This window comes from Hemicordylus capensis, chromosome 1, assembly GCF_027244095.1.
Source record: "Hemicordylus capensis ecotype Gifberg chromosome 1, rHemCap1.1.pri, whole genome shotgun sequence".
Taxonomy (NCBI): Eukaryota; Metazoa; Chordata; class Lepidosauria; order Squamata; family Cordylidae; genus Hemicordylus; species Hemicordylus capensis.
In genome coordinates this window covers 11945785-11958611 of record NC_069657.1, presented here as the reverse complement: position 1 = coordinate 11958611, position 12827 = coordinate 11945785, and the positions used below count along the sequence as shown (strand labels likewise).

The following is a 12827-nucleotide window of genomic DNA, read 5'->3' as shown; positions in this document are numbered from 1 at the left end:
AAAGACCCTTGCTTGAAACCCTGGAGAGCCGACACAAGTTAGGACAGACAATACTGAGCAAGAAGGACCGATGGTCTGACTTCATACCTCTCCCGCGTTTCAACAAGCCATGCCTGGGGTGCAAGCCACTCTGCCTACAACACATAGTGCAAGGACGCCGTGGATTGCGGACATCATTGCAAAGTTTGGACCAATCAAAGGCTCTATTTATTTATTTGTTGCATCTTTATACTGCTTTTCTGCCTTGACAAAAGGCACCCCAAACAGTTTACAATATTAAAAAACAGACCAACACGTTACAGAAGACGATTGTTCTCTCAAGCCATTGGTGGTCTCTTTAAGAGCGGAGGGCAAGCGCTCCCAGACCTGGGCGCCTCCTTTCTTGTCCTCCCCTCAGGGTGCACAGGTCTTTCAGTACTCCGGGGAAGGTGGGGGGAGGACTGCCCCAACAGTCTTCACAGGCCATTGCTGGTCTCCATGGGTGCCGATGTTATGCTCCCTCCGGGCCTGGGCGCCCCATTTCTTGCCTTCCTCTCAGGGCACATTGGAATACTTTGGACATCAAAACCGAAGAGATTTTACTGGCCACGCTCTATAGCCGGAGGGCTCACAGAACAGGACTGGAGGCCTGCGTGTAGCATGTAGGCGATAACTTGGATAACTGAGGGGACCACGTAATATTTGCATCGTTATGCAAACCATAAATGAAATTACCTTAAGTTACTTGACATGGGTGAACCTCCCAGACCGAGCTCCAACACTTGCTCCATACCCCAGAGAAAGAGTGCATCCAGAGGGGGCAGAATCCCCAGGGTCCACAGAAGGGGCAAACACAAGAATACAATGTGCAAAACCTGATTTGCCAGCTTCAACGCTGGTATGTCAGCAACAAACCTGGATGAATATGGAAAAGGATATCATTTCTAGAACCAAAGCAAAGGGCTCTCTAGAAACAGCATGTCTCTCTGCCCTGCCCTTCAATCTGTTGTATGTAAGCCGCCCAGAGAACAATTTGTTATGGGGCAGCTAACGAAACAAATGGTGGTTAGTTTCTGAGCACCCTTATGGATTATTCCAATTCACCAGCTGAACGCAACTATTTCAGAAAGCTATTACACAACCTGGAACAATAAAGGATATTTTACTTATTTAAAAGGTCTACGGCCTGCCTTTCAGCACAAAAACCTACAAGACAGCTACTGTTCTGAGGACAATGTGTAACTATTTACCTGTGAGCAAGGTCCACTGCAATGAAGACAAAAACATAGAAAGGTCTCATCAAAGGGACCGTTTCATATGTGTCCAGTGCTTGGTATGTAGCTGTCTCCGAAGCTGTGTTGACGATTAGTGAGTACTCTGCTATGCAGATGGTCACCCACCCAAAGACAAAGATCATAACAGTTCCGCCAATGTTACCTCCATACAACGAGGCGATTCTGTTTGGCAGCAGGTACCACATTCCGAAGCCACACAGCAGCCCAGCAAAAACCGAGTGAAAGATAATGTTGATGATGTATTTCTTGCCTGGGATAATAAATCTGACTGTCTCCAAACCCACACAGCTAGAAAACTCCCACTCATCTTCATCCGTTAGGATACTGTGGATTTGCACTTTTTCCACCAAGGACGTTTTCTTTCTTACACACAAGTTTGCTGCCTGGATAATCATGGCGGCAGCTAGCATCAGTCCTCCAGAAAGCGCCGCTGTGCAATAGTCTTGCAAAACGCTTAACTGATACAGAAGTGTCCCCACTCCTCCTAGGACCCATGGTAGCAGGAAGAGAACAATTTGGTTCACATAGATGTAAGGAGGTGCACAATGTCCAAATTTAAATCGAGGGCCACCCAGAACCGTCTGTGGAAGTCGCTTCAAGAGGAATTCTTGTTTGTGGTCATTCAGCAGAGGCACATCTGGGCCCATTCTCATTTACGCAAATTTTGGCTGAATCTCATTTTCTCTGGAAGTGGGGGAGAGAAGGAACACATACTATGAGGCACACTGTTCTAAAGACTGCCAATAAATTCGTGTGTCTCAAAATGATATGAAATGGCACACATCATTCTAAATTTCAGCTCTTCTTCAATCCTGTTCTAAAAATCTTACTATTGGTCGTACCCAACCAACTCCTGCCCTCCTCAGTGCAGCTTCTTTGCCTCCCTGCCGTCTCCTGTATCACCTCAACAGTGTAAAGTATGGAGTGTCGCATCCCATGACGTTACTCGTGAAGAGGGGGAAATAGCGGCAGCGTGCCCGGTGGGACCTGGGCAGCAGCGGTGAGGGCCGGGCAGCAGTGGTGGAGCAGTGGTGGCAGCGGATCAGCTGTGGGGCCAGCTGGCTGCTCAAGAGGTATTTTTTAAAAAATTAAGGGGTGGGGCCCCTTCAGCCTCAGGTCCGGGCGCCAAAAATGCGTAGGTGTGACCCTGACTAGAAGTAAGTGGTAACAGCACAGGTATTAGCTATGTCTGGTCTGGTCAGCAATTGCTCATGGTGCCCTTTAAAGCCCCCTGGTTCTTTTTACATTATTGGCAAGCTCTTTCATAAACAGTCTTTTGTGCATTTAAAATGGAATACACTAACCAACAGGCCATGAAATATTTCAGAAACTACCGGAAAGCGCAGAGTAAGCGAAAAGGACACAGGCACGAGTATCAGTCAAGACACCATTATCTTAATTGGAGGACACCCTCCTTCCCAGCAGCAGCTCGCTTCATTAACTTTCTCCTGGCCATCTGTAATATGGCATCTGCCTTTTCTTCCGATATCTATGGACATAAAACATGAAGCATTAGTACACTCAGCACTTAAACCCCAACTCCCCCTTCATCTGATAAATGCACTCTGCCCCATTTTAAAATGATAATTGTTACAAGTACAGTTTTTTTAAAAAAAGCAGCAGCAATTTTCCAAACCTTCCTTCTATAATATTTTATCATTGTAAATGCCTTGATACCCAGCATCCACTGCTTGGGAACCACATGTTCTTTGGGAATCAAAGCTATAACTGACACCAATGAGAATCATTAGCCTATTTTCCTTAAGGAAAGTAAGCTTATGAGATCTCCCGCAGACCATCAAGTTTGCAATATGAATCAAACTGGGTACAGTTGTAGTGACACATAGGGACACCAACAGTGCAGTTGTGATGAAGCCACCCACTCCAGTTCAAGATGGTGGGCGCGTAAATATTTGAGGCACAAGTGGGCTAACTTGTGAACCGCCTAACCAATTTGAATCAAATATGGTACATCTGTAGAGACACATAGGAATGGCTCAATGGCTTAGTTTGTGATGAGGTCATCCACCCACATTCAAGAGGCCTGCACTGGTTCCCTCAGAATCGGGCAATTATAGGCCTGTCTCCAACCTCCCATGTTTGAGAAAGATGATTGAGAAGGTGGTGGCGTCTCAAATCCAGGCTGTCTTGGGGGAAGCAGATTATCAGGACCCATTTCAAACTGGCTTTCAGGCAGGCTATGGGGTTGAGATGGCCTTGGTTGGCCTGTTGGATGATCTCTAATTAGGAATTGACTGGGGGAGTTTGACTCTGTTGAGCCATATATTGAGCATATACCTGTTCCTGAACCAGGCTTTTCAGGGATGGAGGCTAAAGAACTGAGTCAGATAGAAGTGACAAGAGGTGATGTTCTAAACGGTCTGGAGAAACTGAAAACTAACAAATCACCAGGGCCGGATGGCATCCATCCAAGAGTCCTCCAAGAACTCAATTGTGAAATTGCCGACCTCCTTGCTCAAATATATAACTTATCCCTGTAATCTGGCTCTGTACTAGAGGACTCGAAAGTAGCAAATGTAACACCGATTTTCAAAAAGGGATCCAGGGGCAATCCAGGAAATTACAGGCTGGTTAGCTTAACGTCCGTTCCAGGCAAATTGATGGAAAGCATCCTCAAGGATAAAATTGTAAAGCACACAGAACAACAGGCCCTGCTGGGAGAGAACCAGCATGGCTTCTGCCTCACAATCTTGCCTCACCAACCTTTTGGAGTTCTTTGAGAGTGTAAACAAATGTGTGGATCAAGGCGATCCAGTTGACATAGTCTATCTGGACTTCCAAAAAGCTTTCGATGAAGTTCCTCATCAAAGACTCCTAAGAAAACTTAGCAGTCATGGGATAAGGGGACAAGTACATGTGTGGATTGCTAGCTGGTTGAAGGACAGGAAACAGAGGGTAGGGATAAATGGAGAGTTTTCAAAATGGAGGGAAGTAAGAAGTGGGGTTACCCCAGACTACCCTCTTTGGGTTACCCTCTTGGCTGCCCAAAGAGATCATATTACACCAATTTTGAAAGAACTACACTGGCTGCCAATAAGTTTCTGTGCGAAATACAATTTAGTTTTAATCTTTAATGCCCCAAATGGTTTGGGTCCAAGATATCTGAAGGAAAGCCCATTCTTGCATGATCCTGCTTGCCCAACCTTGAGGTCAGCCAAGGACATCCTACTCCACAATCCTCCTCTGTCAACAGTGCAGGTGGTGCACACAGAGGGCTGGGCCTCCTTGGTTGTGGCACTGACTGAACTCCTTTCTCAAGAGGTTTGCCTGGTAGCTGCTTGCTTCCTTCCTTCCCTTTCCTAATATTGGTGAAGACTGCTTTATTTAAGCAGGCTTTCCACAAGGTCTGTTTACGATCTTAGATCAAATAAACAAGTAACAACTAACTAACTTTCAACAAGGTTTAATTTGGCTGCCTCAGTGGATTTCTTTGTCTGTTGCTGCTGACTTTTTGAACGGCAGCAGTTGAAGAAGCCAGAATACACACACCAAGTGAAGTAAGTCCCAGGTTCAGTCCCTGGTATTTCCAGTTAAAAAGGTAGCCAAGCTAGGAAAGGGATTTAGGAACACAGGAAGCTGCTCTAGCTCAGTACCGTCACTGACTTCTGCCAGAGGCCTTGGAGGGCCACTATCAGTCCTGCATACAGAGAACTGAACTAGACGAGGGCATTTTCATATGTGGGTCTAGCATGCTGGCCAATTAGAAACAGGACTTGCTTAACAGCATCAAATATATGCCCACCTGCCTTATAGATGGCATACCACCAGTTTTGAAGACTGGTCCCACACACATACCTCTACTTACAAGTACTCATAACTGCAGATAGAAATAAGGGTGCTTGCTCTTTACTGCTCAATGAGATTCTTTAAGAAGTGTTTTTGAGGGGTGTGAGGAGAAACATTAAAGTCCTCACACAGCAGAGTATGCTCTGGTGGTAGTTTAGCCCAAGAGATTATCTGGGGGCAGTAAGTCAAGTTTTTTTATATATATATATATATATATATATATATATATATATATATATATATATATATACATACACACACACACACACTAAACATCACATAGGACATCTTAAGTGGCGCAGTGGGGAAATGCTTGACTAACAAGCAGAAGGTTGCCAGTTCGAATCCCCGCTAGCACCTATATCGGACAGCAGTGATATAGGAAGTTGCAGAAAGGCATAATCTTATACTGAGCAGGAGGAGGCAATGGTAAACCCCTCCTGTATTCTACCAAAAGAAAACCACAGGGCTCTGTGGGTGCCTGGAGTCAAAATCAACTTGACGGCACACTTTACCTTTAAACATCACATACTAAGAGAGAGCCATTGGACAACATACCCAAGCAGGCACTAGCCTTCAACAACTGGGTGGTTCTCACTGACTCTCAACTGATGACCAAGAGAGACCTATTACCCTGGCACAGTCGTGCCAGTATAGTTAAGATGAGAAGTGTTTTCAACATTCCACCATTATAAGCCCTGAACATTCTATTGCTTATAAAGTCAAAGGTATCCTCCCAAACCTTCTGAAATCATGCACACATCATCAACTAGGGCAGTGTTTCTCAACCACCGGTCCCTGGACCGCTGCCGGTCCCCGAAGGCTTGAGTGCCGGTCCCTGACTGGGAGTCAACCCCCCCCCAACTGAAATCAAGGCACTCACTTCCTCAATTTTGCACATGGCACGGAAGAGGAAGAGTATCACGGAGGCATGGGACCCTTCTTGTGCCTTGCCTCCATGTGCTGCTGAGATCTTCCTACAGCTATCTTATTCCCTATCTTTACAGCTTCAAACTGTATGCGGTGCGGGGGCATGGAGGAAAAAGTATGGCAGTGGGCACCACTTGAAGGGCTGCTGGTTCTTGCATGCTCATTATTTGCAGCCAAAGGTTGGTTGATTGAAACCCAGCTGCCTGTTGTGGTCAAGGCGCCTTGAGAGGGAACGCTGTTTCCCTCTTGCATCAGTGGGGCTTGCTTGTATGTTGTTTTCATTGGCCCCATGTAGCTTTTGAATTTTTCTAATGGCCCAACATACCCTCTCCACTGAGTAATCAGAAGCACCTCCACCCCCACCCCGCACATACTGAAGACATACTGGAGACAAATTTGTTCACCCAGGCTTTTAGATTCAGGGGTTCTCAACCTTGGGTACCCAGACATTGGTGGACTTCTACTCCCATAATCCCCAGCCATAATGGCCAAATGCCATTGTTGTTGGGGGTTATGGGAGTTTAACTGAGAGACCCAAGGTTAAGAACCCCTAATATTCCATGTTTGCAAAAGATTCCAAATTTAATTATTTCAATGCTTATATTATTTTCATTCTAAACTGCCCAGAGATGCATGTTTGGGGCAGTATAGAAGTCTGATAGAGAGATAGATAGACAGACTTGAAACCCCTTTACTAACTGCTGGTCCGGGAAACTGCGCATGAAGAATGTAGCGGTCCTTGAAACTCTGCACAAAGAATTTAGCGGTCCTTGACTCCAAAAAGTTTGAGAAACACTGAACTAGGGGATAAGAGACACCCCACTCCTCCAAATTTGGTGCAAATCCATTGCAAAATGGCTAACAACAGTTTAAGTTTTTAACTCATAAAACTAGGTTTCAAAGTGTTGGCAACGTTTTCCCCCCACAAATAATGAACATTTTCTTAATGTTTGTCTTTTTAGCATTCCCCAAAAATTCAGGTCCATATGGGACTGGTGCCTTTTGTTGGTTTGAAAAACATCAATCTAGTAATTTTTGGAAAATTACCATTCAAAATCCCCACAACAGGGAAAATAACTAAGGGAAAGTTAGCTAAGAGCACAACTGAGTCTGCCCACTGAGAATTCTGAAGCCAAAGTTGGGAGCGGCAAGTCCTGGCAATTTATAGTGAGTGACTTCCTGGATCTGAACACAGGTGCCTGATGAGGACAGTTGGGGCATTCTGACACTTGTACAGTATAATTCCAGGAATTATACACTTATAACAGCCATTCCTCCCCCTCCCTTTCCTTTCATGGGCATTTTTCCCCTCCCTCCGTCCCCTTTCTCTCACTGCCACAAAGGGAGGAAGCAGTGGCCATCAGCAAAACTTGGAATTATTACGGTAGAAAGTAAGTCCATTGATTCCACTGGAGCTTTCTTCTGAGTATAAACACATAGGAATCAGCACCAGCAGAGACCCTAGGCAAGAATGTGGGATTCCCCCTTTCCTTTCAGTCCTTCAGCAAACCATAGAAGGGGGAACCCTTCTGAGAGGGGAACCCCATTTATTTATTTGGGGCTTACTTCCAAGTAAAAATGTATAGGATTGGGACCAAGGACCCCATGCTAGGAAGTTCTGAAGGAGGAACCTCAAGGAAATCCTAAAATCCATTCCCACCCAGCACCGAGAAACCATCATTTGGATGTTAGACTGCTCTTGAACATGGAGGCTCTGCATCAGAGCCAAACTGATAGCAAATATGGAAGCGTCACCTGGCCATACTTAAGGAATGAAGCCTCCATATTCAGGAGGTTTGGCTCTTATGTAGAACATCCCTGTTCAGGGGCAGTCTACACAACAATAGTTGGTTGGCACTGGGTGGGAATGGTTTCTGGGATTTCCTTGCTGCATTTCTTTGGAGCTTTCTGGAAGCATGTAGCTGAGCACTGTGAGAAAGAGGATGCTGGGCTAGAGTACACATGCCATTTCCAGCCACATTTTGATCACTGAAACTGCAATTCTATTTGCACACCTAGAAGGAAGTAAATTCCATTAAACTCAGTGGGACTCGCTTGCTTCCAAATAATGAGGAAAGAGTTAAACAATCCCTGACAAATGGTCTTGGGGGAAGGGGAGAATAATGGAAAGGTCCTTTAAATAGGGTTGCCATGTCCCCTGGAACTTAGGGTAGCCCTCAATGTGGAGGAGAACTGGTCTTGCGGTTGCAAGCATGAGTTGTCCCCTTAGCTAAGCAGGGTCCACCCTGGTTGAATATGAAAGGGAGACTAGAAGTGTAAAGTACTGTAAGATATTCCCCTCAGGGGAGGGAGCCGCTCTGGGAAGAGCAGAAGGTCCCAAGTTCCAAGAAGGATATCATGGCATCTCCAAGATAGGGCTGAGAGAGACTCCTGCCTGCAACCTTGGAGAAGCTGCTGCCAGTCTGTGAAGACAATACTGAGCTAGATAGACCAATGGCCTGACTCAGTATATGGCAGCTTTCTATGTTCCTATGTTCCCCTGGATTTTGGCTCCTCCACCGGGCTGCTAAATTCCACCCGGATTTAAGCGGATTTCAAATGTGCTACCCGGATTACCCGGATTTTACTTTGTATCCGATCACATGGGAGGGAGAGAAGGAGAGAAAGTATACAAATCTGTCAAATAAATAAATTTAGGCCACCTGGATTTGGGAAGCTTGAATATGGCAACCCTACTTTTAAAAAAATGTGAGTAGAGAACAACGTAAAAATCCTGTGAGCTAAAACGACCACCATCCCACCCAGCACACAGACTGTTCTCAAAGAATCTGACATTAGTCAAAGCATCCAGCAGGGCATAAGATCTGCTAATATATTTTAAACAAAAATGCCAATAACCCCTCCTCTTCTACTTTGTAGAGAATACATCGAGAAAGAGATAGCAACTGACACAATGAGGAACGTTACTCAAAGTTATCCTATTGAAATTAAAAGAACATATTAAGGAATGCCTAATGTCCTTTTAATTTAAACGTGAGCAATTTGAGTAAGCCACCATCCTATCAGCCGTTAACCATTAAGTGGAGGCCAGAGGGAAGGAAGAAATCTTCTCTATCTATGCTCAGAGGCTACATTGCTACATCACTTGTGTACACCTTTTAAAATACACAACTTTCCACAAAAGGAATTTATTATATTCATATATAGATATACAATGGCTCCATCCCTAAAGGCCTCACAATCCAAAAAGGTGCCTCTTGGCTCAGTTAGCAGCAGGCAATGGCTAGCATGGTGTTTCACCCGAAAGCATGCAATGCATAGATGGGGAATTTTGATTTGAGCATATGTCAAAAGGGCTTTAAAGGGTTACTAAATGTATATTCAGTTATCTAACAATAATCTTCATTACCCTTAATGAAAGTATAATTACCAATATAAGTCTGCTATGGAGACAGTAGTTACCATACTGGTCCCCAAGAATGAGAGACGATAAGAGAATATCTTCTACTAAATCAATTTCTGTTTGGTATAAGAATGTGCAAACTTTTGAGTACAACAGAATTCTTCATTGGGAAGAATAGAGAAGCAGCAAATGCTTAGCCATACACAGAACACAATTAAAAATACAAAATTGTGTAGTCTGAAGTAATTTCTAGGCCTGCTTACTCAGAAGCAAGAGTCACTATGCTCGGTGGGATTTCTTCCCAGGTAAATGTACACTAGATTGTGCTGGGTTCTATGGGCTTTAGTCCCTAAAACGTGTGTTTATTAGTACAGCCCTGGAACTGAAACCCGTAAGAAATAACCTTAAAAAGCAGCGCAAAGTAAGGTTTAAACAACCAATTTCACTCACCCCCAATCACTTGGCAACAGCAGAAACAGAAAAACAAAACTCAAAAGCAGTCTTCCCTTATATACACACACCCCTTTATGGTTTCTATAGGGAATGTCAACCAATCAAAGCCAGGGCCAGCTGGCCACATCCCAAGGCAAAGCTGAACATGAGCTAAACTCTAGCCAGAGAGCATCTCCTTCCGCCCGGCACCCAGCCCTTGTGTGTGGCCGCCAATCTGGGGAGAGGTGGAAGAAATTGTGAAGGTGGCATCATTTCCAGAGGTCCCCAGCCCGCTGAGACCCCAGATGTCGTGCAACTACAACTCCCATCAACCCAGCTGGAGGTGATGGTAGTCCCCAAGCTTGGGTCCTGACATGTTGTGGGGCTACAAATCCCACCACCCCAGCTGGGGATGATAGGAGTTCCCCAAGCTTGGGTCCCCAGATGTCGTGGGACTACAACTCCCATCAACCCAAGCTTGGGTCTCCAGATGTCATGGGACTACAACTCCCACCACCCCAGCTGGGGATGATGGGAGTTGTACTCCCCAAGCTTAGGTCCCCAGATGTGGGGAACTACAACTCCCATCAACCCACACTTGGGTTGGCAGATGTTGTGGGACTACAGAGTTGTAGTCCCTAAGCTTGGGTCCCCAGATGCTGTGCCTACAACTCCCCTAAACCCAAGCTCGGGTCTCCAGAGGTTGTGGGGCTGGGTTGTGAGAGGAGAGCTGGTCTGGTGGTAGCAAGCATGTCCTGTCCCTTTAGCTAAGCAGGGTCCACCCTGGTTGCATATGAATGGGAGACTAGAAGTGTGAGCACCGTAAGAGATTCCCCTCAGGGGATGGAGCTGCTCTGGGAAGAGCAGAAGGTTTCAAGTTCCCTCCCTGTCAGCATCTCCAAGATAGGGCTGAGAGAGATTCCTGCCTGCAACCTTGGAGAAGCCGCTGCCAGTCTGTGAAGACAATACTGAGCTAGATAGACCAATGGTCTGACTCAGTATGTGGCAGTTTCCTATGTCCCTACCACCACCCCAGCTGGGGATGACGGGAGTTGTAGTCCCACAACAGCTGGGGAGCCCCTGATTTGCCTTCTAAGCGCAATGCCTCCCTCCTTCCAAAGCCATAAAAACAAAAACAACCAGCAATGGGGGGGGGGGAAGAGACCACGGGTTTTTTTGGTGCGTGTGTGTGTGTGTGTGTGTGGTTGTGTTGTGGGGGGGCGGTCTACGAGGTTTTTTTGTTGCTGTTGTTGTTGTTTTGGGGTGTGTGTGTGTGTTTTGGTTTTATTTGTTTTTCAAAGAAGCGATCAAACACCGTCTTAAGCTGCTAGGAGGGAGGCCGAGAGGCAGCCAGCGCGGCCGGCCTCAGCCTGCCCCTCAGCCTCAGATCCGGGTGTGCCCCGAAGCCAGAAGGGCGAGCGCCTCCCCGTCAGGGCCAGTGGCAGTGGCGGAGGCTGCGGCTGGCCTCCCTCTCCTCCTCCTCCTCCTCCGTCGCCATTGTCGCCTCGGTTGTGCGTGCAGGCACCGCGCGCAAGAGGCGGCGTCGGCGACCGAGGCGAAAGCGGACGCCTCTCCCTCTCCTTCTCCTTCTCTCTCTGCCGCGGCCCCACCGCGCACGGCCACCCGGCCTCCCCCGCCGCCGCCGCCCGCAAGAGCGCCCTTCTCCCTCCCTGCCGCCGCTTCGCCCACCACTCACCCCGCCGGTTGAGGAGCCCGCCCTGATCCTTCCTTCCTTCCTTCCTTCCCGCTCCCCCTCCTGGAGGGGCGGCTGCTGCACCGAGAAGCGGGGCTCTCTGGCTCCTCGCTCGCCCTGTCTGCGGAGGGAGGAGGCGGCGGCGGCAGGCTGAGAAATGGCCTCTCTTCTGCTGCGGGGCGGCAGGTCTGTCCCCTCGCCTCCTAGTCCGTGTCCTCCTCGTTCAATTAAAAAGGAGGAAGCCGCCTATCCGATGGTCTGGGAGAGACCCTGTTACTCCTGTGTGTCAGGGAGTTGCATGGGCTGCCCATAAGTTTCCCGGGCAAAATACAAAGTGCGGGTTCTAACCTATAAAGCCCTAAACAGCTCAGGCCCCCGCTACTTCAGAGAGCGTCTTCTTAGCTGAAGCAATTTAGTTTTACAGTTTCTATCCCGCCCTTCCTCCAAGGAGCCCAGAGCCGTGTACTACATGCTTAGGTTTCTCCTCACAACAACCCTGTGAGGTAGGTTAGGCTGAGAGAGAAGTGACTGACTCAAGAGTAGTCACCCAGCAAGTATTATGGCTGCACGGGGATTTGAACTCGGGTCTCCCTGGTCCTCGTCCAGTACTCTAATCACTACACCATGCTGGCTCTCTTCTGCATGATCCCCACGTCCACTGCGTACATCAGGGGAAGCTCGTCTGTGGCTACCTTCATGTTGCCTGGTGGCCACCCAGGGATGGGCCTTCTCTGTTACCGCCCCAAGGCTTTGGAACGCGCTTCCCGTGGGAATAAAGAGTCTCCCATCTCTAGCAGCTTCTAAAAAGTGTCTGAAGACTCATCTCTTTTTACCCAGGCTTTTTAACTTTTTATATTTTAGACTGTTTGTTGTTTTAAATTGTTTTTAGAATGTTTTGTTTACTGCTTTGTTGTGAACTGCCCTGAGACCTTGGTTTGGGGCAGTATATAAATACGTTAAATAAATAAATAAACAAACACACAGAGACTGTTCTCAAAGAATCTGACATTAGCCATTAACCATTACGTGGAGGACTGAGGCTTAAAAGGAAGAAATCTACTCTGTCTATACTCAGAGGCTACGTCGCTACGTCACTTGTGTACAACTTTAAAAATATACAGCTTTCCAGACAGAAGGAATGTATATTCATGTAAATATATATTTATATCCCCTGCTAACTTGGCAAAGAGGCACCTGTTAATGTGGTGATTCTCTTTATTTAATAGGGGGAGAGTAACTGGCCCTCTCCACCCCCAGCACAGGACCTCCAGTGACTGTTGCTGGTGTCTATCTTATGTTTCATTTTAGATTGTGAGCCCTTTATTGT

The 12827-nt window shown here is 46.8% G+C and overlaps 1 protein-coding gene across 5 annotated transcripts in view; it reads right to left on the bottom strand.

The window, feature by feature from the left end:
* Nucleotides 1-11886, bottom strand: part of PCNX4 (pecanex 4) — a 32530-nt gene extending 20644 nt beyond the window's left edge. For 3 of the 5 annotated variants that reach the window (XM_053270960.1, XM_053270979.1, XM_053270987.1), the window contains exons 1-4: nucleotides 11504-11885; nucleotides 2609-2763; nucleotides 1230-1958; nucleotides 715-894 (exon numbers count right to left, since the gene is read on the bottom strand). In XM_053270960.1, coding sequence (XP_053126935.1) covers nucleotides 715-894; nucleotides 1230-1927 — 878 coding nt within the window. In that variant the 5' untranslated portion in view covers nucleotides 1928-1958; nucleotides 2609-2763; nucleotides 11504-11885. Of the gene's footprint in view, nucleotides 1-714; nucleotides 895-1229; nucleotides 1959-2578; nucleotides 2764-11503 lie in introns of all 5 variants that reach the window. The other 2 variants (XM_053270970.1, XM_053270997.1) reach the window with 2 other exon arrangements.
* Nucleotides 11887-12827: the final 941 nt, after the last annotated feature.